This window comes from Cryptomeria japonica, chromosome 2 (assembly GCF_030272615.1).
Source record: "Cryptomeria japonica chromosome 2, Sugi_1.0, whole genome shotgun sequence".
Classification (NCBI taxonomy): domain Eukaryota; kingdom Viridiplantae; phylum Streptophyta; class Pinopsida; order Cupressales; family Cupressaceae; genus Cryptomeria; species Cryptomeria japonica.
Genome location: NC_081406.1, coordinates 14,922,303 through 14,948,453, shown reverse-complemented (window position 1 = coordinate 14,948,453; position 26,151 = coordinate 14,922,303). Strand labels below are relative to the sequence as shown.

The following is a 26,151-nucleotide window of genomic DNA, read 5'->3' as shown; positions in this document are numbered from 1 at the left end:
CAACCTTAGCACCAACCATGCCAAATTTTTGTACAACTTTGTCAATGTATTTCTTTTGAGACAATCTAATTTCCTTCTTTTGTCTATTCTGAATAATGGTCATCCCAAGAATTTTCTTCGTTGCCCCTAAGTCCTTGATTGCAAATTTGTTAGCTAATTCTTTCTTTAATTCATGAACAATCCTCATGCTAGTTCCAACTACCAACATGTCATCAACATAGAGAAAAAGTATAACAAACTCACCATTAGGAAGCTTTTTGTAGTAAAGACATGGATGTGATTCACACCATATGAAGTTATGTTCTGTCATGAAGTGATCAAATTTTATATAGCATTGGCTTGGGGCTTGCTTGATCCCATACAAGCTTCTCTTCAACTTGCAATAAAGATGTTCCTACCCTTGTTTTACAAATCCTTTAGGCTTTCTTCATCAACGTCTCCATAAAGAAACATAATCTTGACATCAAATTGTTCCAACTCAAGGTCCCAAATAGCTTTGAGACCCAAAACTGCTCGAATTATTGTCATTTTCACAATTGGTGAAAATATTTCATCAAAATCCACCCCTTTTTGTTGGACATACCCTTTTAATACCAGCCTCGATTGATAATGCTACTTGCCTCCTTCCTCTTTTCAATTTGTACACCCATTTGTTCTTTAATGCCTTCTGATTGGGCGAAAGAGGCACCAAATCTGAAATTTGATTTGTGATTAACGAATTCATCTCCTTGTGCATTACATTTTTCCATTTATGACAATCAATATTTTTGCAAGCTTCTTTATAGTTTGCAGGCTCTATTTAATCAAAAAACAATAGTTCAAGCTTTCCTTCCTAAAAAAAAAAGAGCTCATAGCTAGAAAAATTTGTTGGAGGCTTTCTTTGCCTTGTAGACCTTCATAACTTAGGAGCACAAATTGACTTATTACCTTGTTCATGTTGCAAAGTTGACCTGCTAGTATTACCAACACTTATTTCATTCCTCGGAGTATTATTAGAATTGACTCATTGTAAACTTTTTTACAATTCGATGCAAGTCCCTTGTACATTTCTAGCACTAAGCGGTAGAGAGGGTTGCATAGAGTTTGTGTCGTGAGTCTTCTACAATTTAAAAACCACTTGTCCCCACCTTTCAACTACAATAAAACATCACCTTGTCAATTATTTCACAAGCTTTATTATCCCCTAAATAAAACTAACCTTCTTGGTAGTTTGTGAAAGCCTCTATGCATGGAGTAGCATGGAAGGATGCATGGGTTTCTATTACCCATGAATCTAAAGTGGTGTCACTTGTGGAGAGGATTAACACACCTTCATCTTTGTCAAAAGTCATATTGGCTTTGCTATCCCTTACCTTTTCTTGTGCCTTTTTATAAGACTGACAATTCTTTTTGGTGTGGCCAACTTTACCACAAAACCAACAATCATTATTTCTACCTCTAGTCATCGATCTTTTAACAGATTTGGACCTTCTTCTATTGTTATTTCTACCTTCCATTTAACCTCTTCCTCCATAGTTGTAGAAATTATTCACTAATTTTCAATCAGCTTCACCACTGAGTTGAGCTCTAATACCAATTGTTAATGAAGAAAGAAAATAAAGAATGTGCATAAAAAGAAATTGAAAACAAAAGACAATTGGACAATATGCATAACATGAGTTTTTAAATTGGTTCACCAATATTAGCTACATCCACTTTATAAGTAGGATAATGATTTTATTAAACACTGCTCTGTACATAAATCACATAGTAAAAAGAAACCTCTAAGTTTTGTAGACACAATACTAATGACAATACAAACAACCAAAAGTCTTGTAGGGAAAACCAACATGACTGACATGCTTCACAAAACCAGCACACCCTAATTGAATCATAACCCCATCCAACATCCTAATATATTTACAATTCAATTTTCTATTTAAATAATAAATATTTGTCATTTTAAAATTATTCATTAAATAAACATTTATACTTCTCAATACACCTATTTAATATTAGTTATTATTATTTAAATAAAATTAAATAATAAACAAATAAAATATCAACCGCATAATAATATCTCTCAACATCATTTATATATTTTTAAAATTATAATTATTATATAATTAATAGCAATACTGTTAAACACTCCAAAATCGACCATTTGAATGCAAACTAACTTAATTTTAAATATCTGCGGTAGTTAAAAAGGAAAAAGAAAAAGCAATCCAAATTCCACCGCCATCCTTGACCTGTTTACATTTGAATCCTTCTTCGTCCTTGTTCAGGAAAACGCTATATAATCATCTCTTCTCTTCTCTATACTCCACAGTACAGCTCTTATTTAATTTCCAAACAAACGACAAGGAAAAAGGAGGCATTGAACTATAATTAAAATCTCTTCTTTGTTTGCACTCACAAGTGAGGGGACAAGGTATTTCACCTGTGGAATTACCGGTCACTGCAGTGATGGCAGTCACCGTTTCAGCCGGTACTCCCTCCACTCCCACCACTCCTGCCGCCCCATCTCCCTCAACGAAGATTGCGTCTACACCTACCAAGGTTCAAACTTCTATTGAGTCATTGTGCTGTGTGGGGATTAGGTAAATCATTTAATTTATTTTATTTAATTATAAATTTATAATTATATTAGTTAGTATAATATTTTAACAAAATGAATTGAAAAATAAATTAAATAAATTAGATGATTGATTAGTTTTTGGGAAGTTATTCTCATATTGTTTAATTTTAAAAGGCCATTGAACTATAATGTAAAATCAATCTAAAGCAATACAAGTATTATATCTGAGTTTTGTTTTACATCTACAATGATGGTTTAGATTTCAGTTCTCTTCATTTGATATCAAAACGTCGCAAATACCTATGTCTATAAAATGTTGAATGTGGTGTTGTTAGGGGAATGGTTTAAATCACACACACTAAGCTTGTACTTCTAGGTTTGAAAGTGTAAAACAATCAGAGTTTGACATTTTCTAGGCTTAATATGTTGCTTAATGTGTGTGGTCACACTAAGAATACACTTCTAGGCTCAGAAGTGTTAAACACTCAAAGTTGACTAACATTGTCTAAGCCTAATATGTTGCTTAATGTGTATGGTTTAAGGCTGGCTGTTGTTAGACATTCAAAAAGAATACTTAGTTGGAGGTGATTAAAGGTCGTGTTTCTATGGTTTCTATGATAGAGTTGCAGTTGTTGGTGTAAGTTCTGAAGATAGATGGAGGTGGTAGTCACATGTGAGTGGTCCAATATTTTTTATTCCATTCTAGTGGAACTGAGTGAAACTAGTGCAAAGGTGAAAAAAAACTGTGGTTATAAGAGGAATTACAAATTGTGAGGAATGAGAAGTTGAATGAAATTTGTGAATTATCTAGTTTTTCATTATTCACACTCTTCTTCAATTTGGAATAACGATGCAGGTCGCTTAAATAAAGGCGCATGTTAATTATTAATGCAATATAAGATCTTATAAGATTGTTTGTTGCTTGAATATTAATAGATGAAAAACTGAGGAAGTCTTAATTCATTATAATTTTATCATTGAAGTTTCACACTGTATACGGTGAAAATGGATAACAATAATAACAATATTGAAAGGCTAAATGAATTCAACCACCAAACCCTAGCCTAACAATGAACAAAGATCCACCATAACATATGAAGATTACCTAAGACAATGCAAATCAAATGAAATCACAAAGATTATACCATCACATGTCCAATAGGGTTTTGATCTCCATTCTTCCTATCTCCATTGATCTTGCTTGATATATTTGCTCTCATATTTTTATATGCACAAGAGCTCAACAAAGAACGGAATGTGGTTGCAAGTAGGATCGTAGTGTAGCCAAGTACTCCAAAATCAGTCATTAGGGTTTGACAATGAAGAAAGCATCTCCTTAAATAGAAGACACAATATGAAATGGAGGGATAAGATTGAGAGGTGTAAAAAGAGAGGTCGGCTAGGATTAGAGGGTAGGTATAAGAAATACCAAAATAATGAAAGAGGTAGGTATTGTATGAATTAAGAGATGAATGACATGTGTCATGTGTAGAAAAAGATAATGAATTAATTAAATAAATAAAGATTTATTTAATTAATAGAAGAAGTAGGACAATTAAATAAATAAAATATTTATTTAATTTAGGAAAGGGATAATTTAAATAAATAAATGTATTTATTTAAATGAGAAATAAGGCTAGAAGAGGATAAATGAATTAATTAAATAAATAAGGATTTATTTAATTAATAGAAGAATTAGGCTTAGATAATTAAATAAATAAAATATTTATTTAATTAGACATGACAATTTTGAGTGTCTACATTTTGCCCCTCTTTGAGACAATGCGGCTTGTCGCGTTGTTTCAAAGAAGATAAGATGAACTGATACAGAGTTGCCCCAGAATGGGAATGATATGCCCCCTCGAGAGATTGGATGAAAATGTCTGAAAAGATTGCAGACAATCTCTCGATAAGAAAGAAAGGCTAGAATGGACTGATCGGATAGAGTGACAAAGTCATGGGATGAGAAAGACTGACTCGGGAAATGAAGACGAGGGCTAGGCTAGGCTATAAGATAGACCACGGGCAAAAGACATCCTCATTGTCATCCACACCCTTACGAGATCACATTGCAGAGCGAAAAAAGAGCAGCAGCAGTCAGCAGCGATGGCTTTCATTCATAGATTCGACCGTGTTTGCCGATTCCAATGACCAGCAGATGCAGGAGAGCCGGTAAGTACCCGAGAACCTCCTCGTACTTTCACGCATTTCAAGTTTTGTCATTAATGCATGCTAAGTAGCAATAAATGCGCTAGGAATAGGGTAGTTAAAAAATGCAAAAATGCGCAACCACGTCTGTGTCAGTGCCAGGCGCGTCTGTGTCGGACAGGCGCGTCTGTGTCGGGTCCAGGCGCGTCTGTGCTTGGAACCGCGTTTATGCTGAATGCGGACGCGTTTGAGAAATGTAGAGGCGTCTGTGCCCTGTAGGGGCGTTTATGTCATGTAGGGATGTCTGTGTTCCCTGGTCGCGTTTGTGCATGGTATAGGCACGTTTGTGTTCAGAAAACGCGTCTGTGTTGCAGAAGCGCGTTTGTGCAGTCTATAAGCGCGTTTGTGTGTTTAAAGCGCGTTTGTGTGTCAAAATGCATAGTTTGAGTCTTCTAGGTCAAATCGACAGTTCTATGATGAACATACGCTGTTGATTGGATAAGCTGTTGAGAGGATACACTCAAGCAGGTCCTCTAGGAAGATTAGGATAGATCAAGGCACTTTGTGATGAACAAGGAGCACCAAGATAGGCAGCACTTTGTGATGAACAGGGAGTGCGAATGTGAGTAACACTTTGTGATGAACAGGGAATGTCACACACGTAGTACTTTGTGATGAACAGGGAGCACTACTAGGATAAATAGCAACACTTTGTGATGAACAGTGAGTGTCACTAGGATAGGTAAGCGTATGCATTTAGGTAGCAAGTAGCATTTTGTGATGAACAGTGAATGCCACAATAACTGACATGATTGATTGGTTGACTGCAGGAGTATCTGCCTATGTTGGAGTCACGGGAGAGATTCCCATCGACTCAGAGGTTGCGACCAGAGTTGTTGATTCAGGACATGATTTCTATTGAGGAGATGGGTCTCACACATGTGCTATATGTGCCTGAGTTTCGGGCAAACATGGGTTTGCTGACTGCACTGGCGGAGAGATGGCACTCCGAGACTTGCACGTTTCACTTGCCTATGGGTGAGATGACAGTGACGCTTGAGGACGTCTACAGGATTCTGCATATTCCGATCGATGGAGAGTTGATTCCATACGATCGAGATGGTGACAGGGAGGCACTGAGACGGGTATTCCAGGATCCTGGGTTGGAGATGCGAGCAGGTCACGTGGCATGGGATACCATGACCGCTACAGGTTTAGCTTTACCAGCTGTTATCGGAGGAGTCATCAGTGGTTATTTGTGTCCGGACAGAGCCACACGGGGATTGGCAGTTGGCTGTGGAGGGGCATTGGAGATGCTGATGATAGAGCACACCAGATATGCATGGGGGCCATGTGTCTTGGCACATTTGTACTATGAGCTGCATCAGTTTGTGTATCACGGATCAATGGGCTTGGGTTGCGGAGTGACTCTCCTACAGGTGTGGGCATATGAGCACCTTCCCATCACACGGCCTATTCACTTCAGGGGCAGAGGGCATGGACAGAGTTTCGTGCATTTGTACGATATGATTACATCACAGCCTCGGATTGGTCGACTGGAGCATTGGAGGCGCGTCATAGATGACATTGACATGGTTATCTGGAGGCCGTACCTGGGGTGCGAGGAGTGGGATGACGACGCATTGGAGCTACCCTATGCATTCAGGAGCAGGTATCTGATTGGGCGGACGCCCTATATTCTGGAGAGACAGCTTGTTGACAGGGTATGCAGACAGTTCGACAGGATTCAGCGGATGCCACGAGGCTCGGGCATGTATGCCCGTACAGTCAGAGATCAGGTACAATTCAGGCCGCTGTTATCATATGATCAGGCCGTGACACAGCTGGCAGAGATGATGCCATTACCATGGGACATGTGGCCGGAGGTAGAGGATGCAGGGATGGATGCAGAGTACTCTGCGTATTGGGCAGAGCATCCCTTTCTGAGATTGACAGATCCGGGAGAGCTGCTGGAGGGAGAGGTGGGAGGGGATGATGATGATGATGGTGGAGGAGATGGAGGCAGGGGCCGACGGAGGCGGAGGGGAGTAGTGGGGGAGAGGCGAGTAGCACCTCGAAGGGAGGAAGGACAGGAGAGAGCAGCCCAGGTGGTGAGGGGTCGAGGTGGATTGCCCCTACATGTACCAGCAGCACAGGGTCCTAGAGCACAGGGACCTAGACAGGTGCAGGGACAGGGACAGGCACAGGGACAGGTACCTATTCAGGCACCCAGACAGGTGTAGGCGGAGGCACAGGTACAGGCACCTGTAGAGGAGGAGCCACAGGCAGAGGCTGAGGGTGGAGATCCTGAGGAGGATGAGCTGTTGGAGCTGTGAGAGATCTGCCAGGGCCAGGCAGACGAGATCCAGGAGTTGGAGCGGGAGAGGGATCGCCTCAGGATCAGGCTCAGGGACACAGAGCGGGAGAGAGACCAAGCCATCCAGAGATATACTGAGGCCGAGATAGCTCTGAGGGCAGGGAGGCAGGCAGCAGAGGATGCAGGGGCAGGCTACGCATATGTGCTGCAAGCCGGAGAGGAGATCGCCTATTGGAGGGATCTGTACTATGGTGTCGTGCCAGCGGATCAGCGGGCGAGGAGCTTCCATAGATCGTCGCGCACAGCGACGGCTACGGGAGGGAGTCGTAGGAGGCAGGCATCCAGCGGTGGGGTCATGGGTCCTCCACCACCACCAGACAGGCAGGGGGATCCTGGAGCGGGACCATCTAGAGCTCAGACTCCATCGAGGCCAGGCGGCTCCGAGGGAGGGAATTCATAATAGCCATAGAGGGCTCCCCTTTGTATCAGTATATGTACCATTTTTGTATTGTAGACACCTGCGGGTGATTTTGTAGCCATATGATTCTTTTGACATCATTGTATCATGACACTTTTGATTATATATATGAGAGATGATCCATTTTTTGCAGCAGCTATATGCATGTGTACCTTATGTGATGAGATGTTCTTATGTGATGCATGTTTTATGATATGGATGCTTATATGATGCAATGCAATATATTTTTGTTCTTTTATGTTGTATATGTGATGCATGATGCAAATGTGAATGTATGTAATGCAAATGAATATGATAATGCAAATGATAAATTGTGCTAACATGTGTTGTATGCAGGATGTGATGCAATTGTGATATCTATATGTATGTATGAAATGCTTATATGTGGTGATGCAGGTGTAAGTATATGAAATGCAAATGTTTTTGGTGTGTCATTATACTCAGTCATGTGATAGCAGGCTACGCGGACTCGAGAAGGACGATGGAAGTCAATCAAGAAAGGGGGATGGAAGACAGAAGATATGAAAGTGAAAGAGCTTCTTGTGCATTATCATCATTGAGCTTTATTATGGCAAAATAGGTTATGACAATCGAGGCATATGTTCGACCCAGAAAGTCATTGTACCTGTTTGCATGGAGATAAGACAGTCACAAACAAGGAATGCCCCAGTTCATACTAGACTCACAATGTCCTCATATCCTTGGACAAGTCATAGCATTACTAAGAGACAATCCACAGACAGCAAATGCAAATAGGTGACGATACCCCATCCTCGCCTTTCTAGTCAAAGACATCCTGGAGATAGAATCTCTAGTCAAAGACATCCTGGAAAAGCTAAAAGACATGTCACCAAAAGATAAAATTAAAAGAAAACCAAGACTCGACACCAACATCCACTGTAGTCCTCAAGTTTAGTGTCTCTTGTGACTTGTATAAGTCGAATTTTGATTGTGGTCACAATGTTCACTTTCACAAAAAGGATAGATAGCACTGAACCATATGTTGTCTGAGTCTGTTAAAAGATTTGATTTGTTGAAGCCCATTGTTGCTGCTGTGTCTCATCTGAAACTGACTGAATCCATGAAACTGATACTTTATTGCGGAGAAGACGAAACTTTATTGCAGATCTGTGATGCAAATGTTGCTTTATTGCGGATTGTGCGCGGATAGACTGAAGGAATCTGGAAGAAACTATACTCCTCGAAACATGTGATGTTCTCAGTTCCACACCCATTACTAGACGTAGGATTGGCCGTAGTCACAGATAGGATCTGATTTATTATGGATGGAAAGGGATGTGAAAAGGGAGATTTATTATGAATGGCTAACCAATCTTAGTTAGATCAATAACAAGCCATGATGGGAATAGGTAAGTTTATTGTGGATGAATAGGTTGTGAGTGTGTGCAAAGTGAAAGGATGAAAGAGAATCCTGAAGGATGGAGGAGCAAAGTCTCTACGCATGGCGCTAGTGACCCAGTTTTCACCATGGTACTTGCCCAGGGCGCCACCGAAGTGGTTTTCACCGTTGGATGAAATTATTTCTCTTTGCTTTTTTGATTTTTCAAATTTTTTTTGTTGTCACAAGGTGCCTGTTTGCCAGGTTTTCACCAAGTAACGATTTTTTTGTTTTATAAAAATTTTTTTTGTATTTTTAAAATTTTTTTTGATTTTTTTTTGTATTTTTGAATTAGGATGCTCTGAAAAGCTATGTGTAGAACCTGCGAAGGTGCATGCTGTTGATAGGATCCTCCAAAGGTTCCCCTTCTGTAGTTGAGAGCTGATATGCCCCAGATCCATATACCACTGTGATGATGTAAGGACCAAGCCAGTTTGGTTCGAACTTGCCCTTCTTATCTCTGTCTTGTTGATTCTTGGGGTTCTCTCTGAGTACTAAGTCACCTACCTCAAATGTGCGAGGCTTAACTTTGTGATTGTAACTGCGACTCATTCGTTGTTGGTAAGCCTTGAGATGATTAAAAGCAGTGTGCCTTCGTTCTTCCAGTAGTTCTAGTTCTTGTAAGCGAGAGACCCTGTAGTCTTCATCGTTGATTATGTTTCTCAAGGAGACCCGTAGAGAAGGTAGCTCGACCTCAATAGGCAAGATGGCTTCAGCGCCATAGACAAGCGAGTAGGGTGTAGCTCCTGTAGGTGTGCGGACACTTGTGTGATAGGCCCAGAGTGCAGGATTGAGTTGGATATGCCAGTTACGGCCAGCGTCGTCGACTGTCTTTTTAAGGATTTTGAGAATTGTTTTATTAGACGCCTCAGCTTGGCCATTACCTTGGGGGTAATATGGTGTGGAGAAACGGTGAGAGATATGGAAGCGGTCACAGAGTTCACGAACATCCTGATTTTTGAAAGGATGCCCGTTATCAGTAATAATGGAAGTAGGAATCCCGTACCGGCAAATGATGTAGTTCAGGATGAAGGTAGCGATTTGTTTCCCAGTAACTTGTGTGAGAGGCACGGCTTCAATCCACTTTGTAAAATACTCTGTGGCTATAATAATGAATTTATGACCGTTGGAAGAAGGAGGGTGAATCTTGCCTATGAGATCGAGTCCCCACTGACAAAAGGGCCAAGGAGATGCAAGTGGTTGTAGTTCTTGTGCTGGTGCATGTATGAGGTCTCCATGAATTTGACACTACTTACACTTCTTGACAAATTGATATGCATCTTTTTCCATAGTAGGCCAGTAGTATCCCGTCCTGATGAGTTTCTTGGCCAAGGTAGGACCACTAGTATGCGGGCCACATATCCCTTCATGCACTTCTCGTAACGCAATCTGAGCTTCGTCACTCTCTAAACATCTAAGAAGGGTGCCATCTAGACCTCGTCGGTATAGGATATCTGCTAAAATGACGTATCGAGAGGATTGGCGAATGAAAGTACGGCGTTGATTGTTCGATAGATCGGGAGGTAAGATATTGTCGCGAAGGTATGTGAATATGGGACCATATAACTAGGATTCAGGACCAACAACACATATCATTTCCATAGGAGTGATCTCATATGACGGAATCAGCAGGTTGTCTACCAGGAACTCATAGCAGGTCTCATTTTGCGGTAGATCAATGAGCGAAGCAATTGTAGCCATGGCATCAGCAGCGCGATTTTGTTCTCTTGGTATCTGCTCAAACTCTATCTTTGCAAAGTGCTGTTTCAGATCATCTACCAGTTGTTTGTAAGGCATTAGCTTTTCATCTTTTGTTTGATAATCATCAGTTGCTTGACGGATGACAAGTTGAGAATCCCCAAAAACACGAAGTTCTTGGATCTTCCATTGAATTGCAATTCTTAACCCAGTTGTTAATGCCTCGTATTCCGCTGTATTGTTGGTGCAAGGAAATGATAAGCGGTATGACTTTGGTATAGAATCGCCTTGGGGAGTTATAAAGAGTATACCCGCTCCTGCCCCGTGTTGTGTATATGAGCCGTCAAAATATAATTGCCATGACTTTGACGGTGATATTGTTAGAATGGACTCATCTGGAAATTTTGACTGTAGAGGAGTATCATCTATCATGGGAGCATCTGCCAGTTGATCTGCAATTGCTTGTCCTTTTATAGCTTTTCTGTCCACGTATTCAATGTCGAATTCACTCAAAATCATTACCCACTTGGCCAGCCGCCCAGTAAGTGTAGCTTTGTTGAGAAGATATTTTAGTGGATCAATTCTTGCAATCAACTTAGTTTTGTGAGTGAGCATATAATGTCGTAATTTTTGTGAAGCAAAGACCACAGCGAGACATGCATGCTCGATTGGTGTGTAGTTTAGCTCATATCCCACCAATGTGCGACTGATATAGTAGACTGCTTTTTCCTTGCCGTCAGGTATTTGCTGTGCTAGGAGTGCCCCCAGTGCTGTCGGAGTAGCTGATATGTAAAGTACTAATGGTTGATCGGGAATTGGTGGCATCAAGACTGGTGGGTTCAAAAGATAGTCTTTGAGCGTCTGAAAAGCTTGTTGACAGTTCTCATCCCATTTGAACTTGATGTTTTTGTGTAGCAGGTGCTGGAAAGGGTTACACTTATCTGCAAGTTGTGCTATGAATCTTCGTATGGACTGGAGTCTCCCTTGTAAAGATCGAAGTTGACTGATATTCTTGGGTGGCGGCATGTCCAAGATAGCCTTGACCTTCGCTGGATCAGCTTCCATTCCTCTTTTAGACACAATGAATCCTAGGAGCTTCCCGGAGGTTACTCCAAAGACACATTTCTTTGGGTTTAATCTTACCTTGTATTTTTCTAGCCGATCAAAGACTACTGAAAGGATGTCCAAGTGTGTGTCTCTGTCTATTGATTTTCCCAAAAGATCATCAACATAATCTTCCATGGTTATGTGCATGAGATCATGAAAGATAGTGGTCATCGCTCGTTGATAAGTGGCGCCTGCATTTTTCAGCCCAAAGGGCATGACATTCCAACAGAAGGTTCCCCATGGACAAGTGAATGATGTTTTATGTTGATCTTCAGGTGCAATCCTGATTTGATTATATCCAGAAAATCCGTCCATTAAAGATAACATTTCATGGCCTGCTGTGAGATCAACGATCAAGTCAATGTTTGGTAATGGGAAATTGTCCTTTGGACAAGCCTTGTTGATATCTCTGAAGTCTGTACATATTCGGATGCTGCGATCCGGTTTGCTGACAGGTACTAAATTGGAAATCCATTCGGGATAATCAATTGGGCGTATGAATCCGACATCCAATAATTTCTCTAGCTCTGCCTTGACTAGCAATGCCACTTGTGGATGCATTTTCCTTAATTTCTGCTTTACTGGTTTTGCCCCCGGTTTGACTGTTAAATGATGCATCACCAAATCCGGGTCTAGCCTAGGCATATCAGCGTAAGACCATGCGAAGTTGATTTGTCGTTCCTTGAGGAAGCTTATGAATTTTGCTCTCTTGGCCTCTGTCAATGATTGAGCCAAAAATATGTTGTGTGGAACCTCTTCTGTACCAATATTTGTCTTTATAGTCTCCTCTACCAACATGGATGATTTTTCCTCATATGATGCTGGGAGAATGTCGAGCCTTCCATCTTCGGGTGCCTCAGAGAGGTTTTCGCCCTCAGATACGTCCTTTCTTTTTACTTTTTTGGAGTCAGATAGCGCCACAGTGTGGTTTTCGCCATAAGACCCTTGTTTTGTTTTTATTTTCACATTTTTGCGACTAGAAGGCCCGACACCCTCACCAAAGTATGCTATGTTGTTGAGCTCTATGGCATATCCTGCTTTGTGGTCTCCAGGGGGAAGATCATCTCGAATGCCAAGGTAGTCGATAATAGCTTCGTCATTTTGAAATGTATCAAATTGTGCCGGTCCTTCATGATCCCAGTCAATGAGTTGGGGGTGAACAAGGGGAAGGTCATTAGTGTTTTCAGAGTTTGCTGGACTAATAGTGAAGATGTGGTTATATTCAGGTATGTCAAGGCAACCGTCGAGGTCATCGATGGCACTCTCCTCATCAGTTTCGATCGTGAGCGAATCCAAATTGTCATCACTAGTAGAGCCTTCTGGGACAGGTGTCCTCATCCTATGTGATTTTGACCTAGGACATTGAAACGAAGCTTGTGCGGGATCCTTATGGGTTGGTTCTTGACCAACTCTGAACTTTTTGTAAAATTCCTCCTCCTCTGTGGGTTCATCTAGCTCTCTGAATGTTTTAGTGAGCTCATAGTCACTGGAGGATTTGTCTGAACCCCATTCCCACTCATTGGAGTCTGTGGAATAGTAATCCTCTTGTTGAACTTCGACAGCTTTAATTCGCCATACCTCTTTTGTTCTTTTATTATGTAGTCTGGGATTCAGAAAACCAAGCCCCTTGGAACGTTCCCTTCTTGTAGTTAGCTCAGGTTGTAAGGGCTCCATGACACCTTCTTTGCGTAGTCCGAGAGGGCTTTTTCCATCATACCCAAATCTTTGCAAAATTTTGAAGCCTTTGCCATAGTTCTCACAGGGTATAATAATCTGATCATGTGTGTCCTCTTCAACGTCCTTATAGAGCATTTTATATAAATTTTCTTCTTCTAGTTCACCCCATTTTTGAAAGATGGTAGGATCCCATTGGAGTATCATGATGGAGATTTGCTTGTTAGGATGTGGCCTCCCATATTCCTTGGGAGAGGTCATGACTTGTCATAAAAACATTGTTTGATTCAAAGTGTATTCTCCCATGCCTTTGTCTTGAAACTTGGCTCGAGGGCTTTAATGACTCAGGATCAATATATGCTGAAGAAGGAGTAGCCTCACGATTATTGGGAATGATAGTTTCAGTATGTGACCTCAAGTTATTGCAATATATGAATGGATTTGGATCACCATTGACGGTCACTTCAACTCCATTGTGAGGAAACTTAATGCACTGATGGTATGTTGATGGGACTGCCCTCATTTCATGAATCCAAGGACGTCCTAGCAATATGTTATATGTGAGATCAAGATCTAGGACTTGACAAACCACATCCTTTGTGACTGGCCCTATTCTTAGCGGTAAGGTGACTGTGCCCTTGGACGAGTGCTCTTCATCATCATAAGCCTTGATGGTGATTTGGTTTGTAGCATTCATAGCCTTGTCAGAATATCCCAATTGTCTTATGGTGCTTAATGTACAAATATTAAGACCTGCTCCTCCATCTATCAGGACTCACTTTATTCGATGTTTATGTATGAAGGCTTCAACATGTAGAGGTGCATTATGTGGCTGACTTATGGAGGCGTCATCGGCTTCTGTAAATGTGAGGGAGTGTGGAACGGATAGGTATCCCACCATGGCTTGAAACTGGTCCACGTTCAGATCAGTAGGGACGGGAGTATCTCTCAAGATTTTGTCAAGGATAGCTTTATGTGCAAGAGATATACGCAGAAGTTCCAGAATGGAGATGAGCGCGGGTGTCTTCCCTAATTGTTCTACAAGGTCGTACTCAGGCTTAATTGATAAAGGATTGGTATTCTTAGTGGAGGTACCTGGCAATGTAATCTTACCTCGACGGGTTGTAACATGACATTCCGAGGTAGATTCGGAGGAAGATCCCACACCTTTTAGGACAATCTTGGGTCTCTGAGGAGGATTCTCAGGATTTTTGTTTTTGATAGTAATAGTAGAGATATGATTATCCATTGAGATGTGATTGATAGTAGAATCATAATTGTAAGGTGCTCTAGTGTAATTGGCTTGATCATCTGTGACTTTGCCTTTTCCTTTGTCATGTTTTGGGAATGGTTCCTTAAACATCTCATGCTCTTGATTAGATGAATGTCCCTCAATCTCTATATCTCCTCTGTCAATGAGATCTTGCACAATGTTTTTCAATCGATGGCAATTACCTGTCTTGTGACCCTTGCTCTTATGAAACTCACAGTACTCATCATCATTCCACCAATTTGGTTTTACCTTTGGTTCATAAGGAGGAAAATCTGGAACTGTAATTACTTTGTTTGCTACAAGCTTTTTGAATACTGATTCAAGTGGTTCTCCCAATGGAGTGTACTTCCTTCGTGGTCTAGAAGTTGTTTGATTGTTCACCTGATTGTTGGTAGAACTTGATCCAGAAAAGATGAACTTTGGTCTCACTGTATTGGCATCAACAACACCATCATTAACTGTGTTCTTGTTTTTATTCCAAAATTTTGGTTTGTCCTTTCCTTTGAAGTCCTCTTTGTTTTCTTTGAATAGTTTGATAACTCCTTGTTCAATTAAGACCTTTTCTGTTGCTAGGCCCTTTTCAATGACATCCTTGAATGTAGACAAACAAGCTTTTCTGAGATCATAGCCAATAGCCTTGTTAACATTTTATGTGAACATCTCCACCATTTGTTTTTGCGGGATTTCACAAGAGCATCTGCTAGCTAAGTTTCTCCATCTCTGTAAAAATGTTGCGAAAGATTCTCCTTCCTTTTGTTTAGTATTGCACAAGGTAGTAACTGAGACATCTGTTTCAATGTTGTAGGAGAAATGTTGAATGAATGCCTCTGCTAAGTCGCCCCATGACTTAATACCAGGAGGTAATTGAGAAAACCATTCCATAGCTTGATCGCCTAAGCTTTGTGGGAATAACCTCATCAAATATGTTTCTTCTGCTGCTACCTCAATGCAGGTTGTGAAAAATTGTCGTATGTGTGCCTTGGGGTCTCCCTTTCCTCTATATTTGTCAAATTTTGGCGTCACAAAGTGTGTAGGAAATGGAGGCATTGGGATGCTCTTATCAAATGGATAAGGACATATATCTCTCATAGTGTATGTTGGTTTTGGTGTACTCATGTCCTCCATTTTCTTTTGTAAATCTCTTATTTGTTGCTCCAAATTGCTCTTGGGAGGAGATCTATTTCTTGTAACATACCCCGTGTTTGAAACACCCATTTGAGGAGGAGCTTGTTGCATGTATGGATGATACTGATCGTAGACATGTCCATATGGAGGTCTATATTGATGCGGCATATAGGGAGCACTTGGCATAGCTTCATGTTGAGGAACCCCATATCTATTTTGCGCATGTATACCATATTCTACAGGCATGTCATGTTCCATTGTGTTGCCCCCAAATTTGACATGAGGTTTCCTTGTGTCCAAGTTTTGAGCATGCCTTTGAACATCCAATTGTTTTGATTGATTCATACCTTGAGCATGTGATTGAGCATAAGGCCTCCATGATGGTCCTTGAGTGTAAGTATCATATGTTTGAGCTTGTGTATGTGGGATTGCTGGCATTTGAAGCAAAGCTGATGGTGACTCCGGCATCATATTATTCGGTCCTCTATTTCCTCCACTATTTGGTCTCCTTTGATCCATGTAAGGTTGAGTTTGTTGTGAGGGTCGACTTTCCATAAGTTGAGATAAGTCAAAATCATGCGGTATTTTAGCTCCACTTTGTGCCATCATGTTTAAAAAGTATTGACGATCTCTCCTCATTATCTCTTCAACCAATCTATTGAATTGAGGGTCCATTATGGATTCTTGTATGTCTGCTGATAGTATTGAAGAATTGTCAACATTGTCATTATGTGTAGCATTGTTGTTTATAGTGTTTGGGCTTTCCACATTTGGATTGTTTCTATAAACATTCATGTCTGGTAATGTAGTGTGCTCAGGATTGTAGAATAGATCATTGTCATACTCATAAGAACTCATGTTTGCGGACTCTTGAGCTTCTTTAGCTATTCTCCTAGATTTTTGAAGGCGGGTTTCAACCATGAACTAGGTGTTGACCAAGATGTGAGAGACTAGATGAAAAATGACGAGAGTATGGAAGACCAAGAGTTGTATGGAGTGTAAGTGAATCTCGAGGTGTACTTGCAATATCCAAAGTGTAAGACCAAGTATGTAAGTAGTAGAGTAGGTGTGACTTCCAAAGAGAGGATCGTTTCTCTTGATGAGGTAAGCTGACCTTGACTCTAAGTAAGACCAAATGAGACCCAAAGGTAAGAAACCTTGATGAGGGACCACTTAGCAAAGTGTAGTTGTATGTAGTGTGTTGACAAAGTATGATGAGGACAAGCAAGTGACCTTTTGACTCAAGTTTAGACAATTGTGAATGTAATGAGAGATGTAAAGCAATGATGGACTGTGTGAGACCCAAAGACAGGTTGAATGCTAGATGAAACCTGAAGAGACAACCTAAGAAGCTCAAGTATGCCGAAACTGATTTTCTTTGTTTGCTTGACTGTTAAAGTTTTCAAATCCTGACACAGACGCCTCTGTATACTTCACAGATGCGATTATCTGACACAGACGCCTCTCTGTTTGACACAGACGCTGATAAAAACACAGATGCTATTCTGTACTTCACAGACGCGCTTATCTGACGCAGACGCGGTTTGAACAGACACAGACGCGTTTCTGTAACCTTAGTGCAATTTTTCCTATCTGTGAAGTTGTCTTATTATGACCAAATCTGATTTTTCGACTGTTTTTCGTGACAAGAGAACACAATGTTGATGACTCAATGTTTGCAAACTGTTTAGACTCAAAAAGTGTGTTGTTTGATGTAAAAAAATTTTGCATACACTTGAAGACACAAAAGACACAATGTTTTGTTGTTTTGGTCTTGATTGTTTGAATGTTTAACATAAGTCAAGCACAAATCTTAGGGCTGGCCAAGACAATAGTTGTTGATCCCACATAGGGTTTTACCCCCGAGGCTACGCTATTCAGAGCGGATACTTAGATGCTTGACCTCACTGGCTCCACCCTCGGCACTCACTTCTCGGGTCAGCCAAGCATCAGTCCCCATGAAAACTCCCCATGGCGAACTTTGTATCTCTACTAAGAACCGTATGTGTGTGGGTCGCTACCAGAGGTCCGACCTCCTGCCTCAACAACTAGAAGGATTTGGGCATCTAAAACAAAGAGGTGCTAGTAAGGGCATCCGCTCGTGTGGCCATATATGCGGCACTTTCAGCTCTGTAAATACAGAAGGCTCCCAGCCGGTAGGGGTTACGCCCTACAAATGATCAAATAAATTTGATCAAACGGGTTTATGGGGAGACATAGTGTCGGTATGAACTAATCAGCACACGTTATCCATAGTTTTCACCATGAATACATTTGATTATAGTGGTTTGGATGAGGTGGGTTTTCCTCGCTACCACTTGGGTCGTTCTCTTCTCACTAGTAGTCCTAATGACCACACGGGAAGACAGGCCCTCTAAAGATTAAACAAAAAGAGCCTATTGCTCAAGACACAAAAGACAATGATTCAATTTTAGGGCACCAATGGAAGTGTTTGCTAATCTATGAAAACAAGGCACACAACAAAACTACAAAACCCTAGCTAAGGCCCTGCAACAAAATTGTTAGTAGTTTGGGTTGTTTCAAATGATAACCCCTTCCTGCAAGCACACAAGTTAGGTAAATTTTAGAAAACCCAAAAGACTTTGTGAAAAGGGGTCTTCAACAAAAACGTTTTTGCCTCCAAAACAAGCTACACAAACCAGGTTAGCTAGATCTGCAAGGGTTAGCCAAAAATAAACCAGATCTGAAACCCTAAGTACAAAATCCGAAAACCCGAATCAAAGAAAATTGACAAACTTGCAAAACAGAAAACACAGACGCAGTTATACCAGACACAGACGCGTCTGTACGACACAGACGCGGTTCTGTAGTTCACAGACGCGCTCAGAGATCACAAATGCTGTTGAATGACGCAGACGCGATATGATGCATCGCAGACGCGGTTATGAATCACAGACGCACCTTTCGGAAACCTGCAAAATAAAAACTGACAGAAACACAGACGCGATTCCCGATATCGCAGACGCTTCTGAAACACAAAAACGCGATCTGAACACTCGCAGATGTGGAAAAACCTAAAATATCGTCGAAATTGTCCGATCTGCAACTTCAAAAATGCAAAATCTGCAACAAAATTGTTAAATGCAAAGGGACAAGAGTCCCACCGGGCGTGCCAAAATGTATACGGTGAAAATGGATAACAATAATAACAATATTGAAAGGCTAAATGAATTCAACCACCAAACCCTAGCCTAACAATGAACAAAGATCCACCATAACATATGAAGATTACCTAAGACAATGCAAATCAAATGAAATCACAAAGATTATACCATCACATGTCCAATAGGGTTTTGATCTCCATTCTTCCTATCTCCATTGATCTTGCTTGATATATTTGCTCTCATATTTTTATATGCACAAGAGCTCAACAAAGAACGGAATGTGGTTGCAAGTAGGATCGTAGTGTAGCCAAGTACTCCAAAATCAGTCATTAGGGTTTGACAATGAAGAAAGCATCTCCTTAAATAGAAGACACAATATGAAATGGAGGGATAAGATTGAGAGGTGTAAAAAGAGAGGTCGGCTAGGATTAGAGGGTAGGTATAAGAAATACCAAAATAATGAAAGAGGTAGGTATTGTATGAATTAAGAGATGAATGACATGTGTCATGTGTAGAAAAAGATAATGAATTAATTAAATAAATAAAGATTTATTTAATTAATAGAAGAAGTAGGACAATTAAATAAATAAAATATTTATTTAATTTAGGAAAGGGATAATTTAAATAAATAAATGTATTTATTTAAATGAGAAATAAGGCTAGAAGAGGATAAATGAATTAATTAAATAAATAAGGATTTATTTAATTAATAGAAGAATTAGGCTTAGATAATTAAATAAATAAAATATTTATTTAATTAGACATGACAATTTTGAGTGTCTACACACACACATTCCTGAAATGGTGAATATATGGTCAATTCATACATTTCATTAATGGTTAGTAACAAGCTATTAGTAGTTTCATTGATTTTATTACTAGTATATCTATATTTAAAAAATATATGAAATTTACATACACTTGATATGTAATGATGTTTATTAATGTATAATTTCACAATTATCAATAATGATTTTTATTTATTTTTATTGGAAATGGGCCGAAGTCGATAAGGTGTACATACCCTACCCCCTTGTGGGATTTGAACTTGTGACCTCTCTTTCAAGAGCATAAATTCTCCACCAATAGACCAACTTAGACTGTACATATTATCAATAATGATTTTTATTAAATGTATAATTTCACAATTATCAATAATAATACAAATGCATTGAAATTTTACTCTTCTAAACCATCTCAACAATTAGGAGAAAGAAGTTTAAAAATTCAAAAATTATATACAACTTGTACTTATCATTGAAATACTTTAAAGATTTTAGAGGAGTTTCATAAAGAAATTCATAAGAATATTAGATTGATGGTAAAGGAAGTTAGAGATGTATGTACACTTTTGGGAATAACTCAAAGTCTTCAAGAATGATGGATTGAGGAGAGCCTAGTCAATTGTACTTTCTCCACAACATCTATGTTTCCTCTTCCTCCACATATTTAAATGAAATATGTGAAATTACAGTTTTATTTAATTACCTTTTCTAGGATATTGTTAAATGCCACTCCTTCAATGTCACTTCCCTTGAGTTTTGGAACATAAAAAGATTAGCATCTCCCCTTGAAAAGATTCTCAAAAATCTTGTTCTTGTATTTTGAATTTTCAAAGTTTTAGTTTACTATAAGAATAGAAAATACAAATATTTGTCATGGTTTATTATGAAGGCCATTTAACTTTCATATAGATGTTTTTCCCCATTTTACAATCATTTTGATCTTTTGAATTGAATAAATGAAAGATTTTAATAATAACATCTAGAGGCCAAAACAACCTATAGGATCCATGGGCATTGGACACCCCAAAAAAGAAAGGAAAGATAATTAATAGAATGTAAATTGTGAAAAAGATAGAAATTATATGAAATTAGACTCTAGAAGTATAAATAGAAGGCGATTTTTTGGGGTATCTTTGAATTAAATGAAGGAATTTTCTTAGATAGATGCAAATGTAGACAGATGAGGAAAATGTAAGCTACATAGATATATCACTACCATCATCATTTTTCAATCTTTTAACATAAAAACTCAAAAATTTAAACTAAACAACAAAAAAATAAAATTGTTTCACAATATAACAATTATCATTCTATTTGATAGGGGACAAGGTAGTTTCAATCTCCTAGAAATATCAATATAATGTGGAATGCTCCCATAAAAATAACAACTGATGATAAAATGTTTCGAATAGCTATATTTTAAGCTAGAAAATAGCTTGCGTCTTTATTTCAGAAAAGCTAAATATTTCTTAAACACTTAAAAAATCCTGACTTTTAATTTGCTATCAAGTCTTCCACGCGGAAAAATGGAGGGATAAATATAGGTGGCCAAGTCTTGTACGTGGAAAATCGAGGGGAGAGGAACACGTCCGCCGCAGGTCTGGAATTTGACAGGCTATATGGCCGTTTTTGCACTTTTAGATCGTATATTACAACTAATAAAATTAGTGGACCGTAAGTATCGACATGCAATTTTTTCCACAAACCGTATATATGACACTTAAAATTATTAATAAGTCGTAAAATATTATAATAGGTAATATATATTGATATATATTATTTTACAATGTTTATTATAAATATATGAATTTATTTAGAATATTTTAAAATGGTATGATTAAGATATAATTATTTCTAATTTTATATTATTTTTATATGAATTTTTAGTATGTTTTTCTTATATAAATTTAGAAACTGTGTCAATTTAGTTTTTAATATTTTTTAAAGATTGTCTTAAATATCAATATAGAAACTTCTAACAATTGAAATGATAAGATATAATCATTTCTAATTTTTTTAAATATTGTAATAAAAAAGTCTAAATGGTTTCTATTTTTATAATAAACAAGATTTTTGGGTTGAATTTAGAAACTTACAAGTAAATTTAAATTTTTTTAAGTGCATTACTAATTTATCATTGTTTTTCAAAGTTTTACTTTTTTTTATGGAATTATTTCTTTTCACCTCAATTGAATTTTATTGGAACTTCAATTCTATGAAGCTTAAAGAATTTATATTAAACTATTCACAAATTAAAAAAAAATTGACACTTAAACATTTTTTAAAAAACGTAAAATGAAAGGCATTAAAATTACTAAACCGTCATAAAAAATTATATGACAGGTAGGGGTGGCCGTCAAATTCCAGACCTGGTCCGCCGTATTTCAGAGAAAAGCTTAAAAGAAAGTGTCCAATTTGTATGTAAAATAACTATATTTTAAATAAAGTAAAAAGCACTCCAAATTCCACCGCCATCTTTGACCTGTTTGCATTTGAATCTTTCTTCTTCCTTCTAACGCTATATAATTAACTCTTCCCCCCTCCATTCTCCACATCGCTCTTCTTTCAACACAAACCAGAAGGAAAAAGAGGCATTGAATTATAAGAATCTTTGTGAAATTGCTAATCTGTGCAAAAATGGCAGTTCGGATTGCAGCAATGGCGGCTCTGTTGGTTTTGTGTGCATCTTGTCATTATGCAGAGGCCACTGACTACACGGTGGGAGACGCCCAGCAATGGGGTTTCGGTGCAAACTATACCACCTGGGCTTCCTCAAAAACATTCCTTGTGGGAGACACCTTGGGTAAATATTACACGCTGTTTGGATTCATTCATGTTCCTTAATAAAAGTAACAATAAAGATGTTAATCTGTGTTTGAATGTTGTTTGTGGTAAACAGTGTTCATCTATGCAAATGGAGCGCATGACGTGTTGGAGGTGCAGAAGTCGGCTTATGATTCGTGCGCTACAAGTAACCCAACGAAGCAGTACACAGATGGAAACACAAGGATTTCACTGACAAGCAGTGGGACAAGGTATTTCATCTGTGGAATTACAGGCCACTGTAGTGGTGGTATGAAGGTGGCAGTCACCGTTTCAGCCGGTACTTCCACCACTCCCACCACTCCCGCCGCTCCATCTCCCTCAACAAAGACTGCGCCGGCTCCTACCAGTGCGGGACACGTGTCACAGATGAAGAATGTGTTGGTCTTGCTGTTTGCGTCTCTTATTATGTCTGTGATCTTGGGTTAACTGGAATATGCCTTTTTGCCAGGGAAGGGGCAGTGCAATTCTTCATTATTCTTCTTCTTCCAATTAATAAAGCTAGCTTTATTTAGCTTTAGCTATGTATCGGCAATCCAATTGGGCTTGCCAGTACAAATAAGATTTTTAAGCCGAGGCCTATTTCAATCGAGGAAATTAATTTGACAGTCATTCAGTGGTCATTCGCTGGTTTTTGATTAACGGATTGGAAAAATATATAGAGATTGTTAATGTTAATTATCGGATTGGAAAAATATATAGAAATTGTTAATGTTTATATTTGTTAATTAACGTAAGTAAAAAATTATAGCGGGCATTAAAATGATAAGTGAAAAAGAAATTAGTTAATATTGTTGATGTTAATATTGGTTAATTAACATAAGTAAAAGATTATAGTGGTCAAGAAATTAGTTAATTCATTATGAATCAAAGGTCAAGATGAATTTGGATGTAAGATTTCAAAAATCTAGAAAATCTTATATTTACTTGTATATTTTTGGGAAATTTTAAAATCAATGGTTAAAATAACTTCAATGACTATTAAATTTCTAATATTAATTTTACTATTTTTTATTTTCAGCAAATATTTTGAACTATAGATGCTTCACAGAACGAATCTGAAATTATTGTGGAAAGCCCAAATGCCTCAATAAAGTCAAATATTTTTTTTGAAACTCCTCTTAACAAATGTGTGAGAATAGTGTTAAAGTGTTGCAACAGGTTCGTTAAAAGAAATTGAAAACACAAGCTTGATATAATGAAAATGGAGGATGTTGCGAAAAAAACATGTGAGACATCTACAATAGTAGTTGGAAGACATCTACAATAGTAGTTGGATTTCCAGATATGCCAAAAGAAGTATGAAAATAAAGTCGTTGGAAGACATCTACAATAGTAGTTGGATTTCCAGATATGCCAAAAGAAGTATGAAAATAAAGGTCACAATCTCATTTTGATAACCGAAGAATTTGTAATGTCTTTATATCATAACAACAAATTGTAATTACCAATACGTCTTATTTTTACAAACTTACTAATGTTTATCAATTTTGTTTGACATTTATGAGAGAAATAATTTTTTATTTTTAAGTAATTGAAGTGGATTTGTAGTTTTATTTAAATGTTTATCAATTTTGTTTAACATTTATGAGATAAATAAAACTAAAAAAAATAAAATTGAAGTGGATGTTGTGATTTATTTAAATGTTTATAAATTTTATTTGATATATATGAGATAAATAAAAAAGTGGACGTGGCAAAAATTCAACACATCAATATTTCACAATGAATTTAAATACGTTAATATTTAACATTTATATGAAAATATTTCATGTATATGGTTATGCCATAGTTGATTACATGTATATTGTTCTCAATTATTTAGAGATATTTGCATTTGTTATTTCAAGGTACATGTGGTTTAATATTCAATTATGTTTAGTTTATGGTTTTAAATGGTTTAGCGTTAAGGTTTAAGTTATGGATATTATTTTATTCACATCCTTAACAATCATTGTGTATCTAATCATGACCATAATTTTATAATTTTTGATGGCATGGCTTTGATTATGTATAAAATTAGAGCTAAGGTTGGTATTAAAATAGTAATAATAATTTAATAATGATTACAATTGAATTGTGTTTACTGTTTGAACATGCCTAGGGTATAAATAATTTTGTCCAAAGTTTTTCTAATCATTCCTCTTGATATCATGTCCATAGAACTAAACAAAAGCAATATGTTAAGACACTGTACCATTACAGTTGATCACAAGTTTGAACATAGTGATCTTCAAAGAATCCATAATGAAGAAAGAACTGTGTATTTGTCCTCCAAAATATTACTACAAGAAATAGGGTTAATCACTTGTCGACCACTAGCTCTCAGAAATTTTAATCATTTCCACATGGATCCTGAGGTCATAGAATTAGTCAATTGTGAAGATTGTGATCCAATAGAAGTGAAATTTGTTCCAGGAGAAGTTTGGTTTCAGTCACCCCCAATGAGACCTGAAATCGATTACCAAACTATAACAAAACAAAATGGGCAGATCTGGTTAACAAGATTGCTTAGAGGACGACAAACGAGTACTATTGGCTTGTTTCATCTAAAATTTGCATCTCAGTCAAACACCGCGTGGAACCGACAAATAATAGATAGATGGGGACCACAAGGAGTTTTCAAGTGACTATACCATTGTATGAATGCATTCATATGATTGTCAGAGAATAAATTCCAACATGGACACAAAGTATCTGCAAATTCTATCCAAAAAAAATGAAGACACAGACACCTGGTACCTGCATCGACGTACCTTTGAGCACTTATATTGGTTTCACATAATTAATCCTACAACTCAAGATTTGATTCCAAGAGCTGTCATCCAACCTGGAAATGAAAGTGACTCTAACTAGAATAAAGTGCGACAAGAAATAAAGAATTTAACAAAGGTTGTCAGTTTCATTTGAAATTACAATTATATTGTAAAGGACCTTCTATTACTTGAATTGCACTTTTTTTTGTAATGTTAATTGATACTAAACTTAAAGTGTATGAATTGTTTTCAAATTACCTTAATTTATGTGATATATTATTCCTCATTTATGTAAGTTGAAAGGACAACAATATTAATTTATATCATTTTCAAAAATATGTCACTTTAAATATATTATTCGAATCCATGTGTAACAAATATATATGAAATATGAAATGCTTGACAACTATATATATAAAAAAAAAATTTGACAATTTCTCACGAATATTTGGCATGTATTTTAAAAAGGTTTAGGAAAGTTGTTTGACTCGTATTACAATATAAACAAAAAACAAAAACAAAAAAAACTGAAGTGGAAGTGTGTCAATGTATTAGACACACTTCCACTTCTAATTTTATACATAATCAAAACCATTTTGACAATTTTGCATGAATATTTGGCATGTATTTTTAAAAGGTTTAGCAATGTTGTTTGACTCATATTACAATATAAGACAAAAAATTGAAGTATTAAATATATTTAATAATATTATTAAATATATAAAGTTTTGGCATGTATTTTAAAAAGGTTTTAGCAATTTTGTTTGACTCATATTACAATATAAGAGAAATAACCCTTTTAAAAAAAAAATTGAAGTGGAAGTGTGTCAATGTATTAGACACATTTCCACATGCCACTAAAAAATATTATTAAATTATAAAC

The 26,151-nt window shown here is 37.7% G+C and overlaps 1 protein-coding gene across 1 annotated transcript; it reads left to right on the top strand.

The window, feature by feature from the left end:
* Nucleotides 1-22,326: 22,326 nt before the first annotated feature.
* On the top strand, nt 22,327-22,941 carry LOC131042092 (chemocyanin-like). Its single transcript, XM_057975402.2, has 2 exons — nt 22,327-22,492; nt 22,589-22,941. Exons 1-2 carry the CDS (start codon nt 22,327-22,329, stop codon nt 22,939-22,941), a joined length of 519 nt encoding a protein of 172 aa, XP_057831385.2.
* Nucleotides 22,942-26,151: the final 3,210 nt, after the last annotated feature.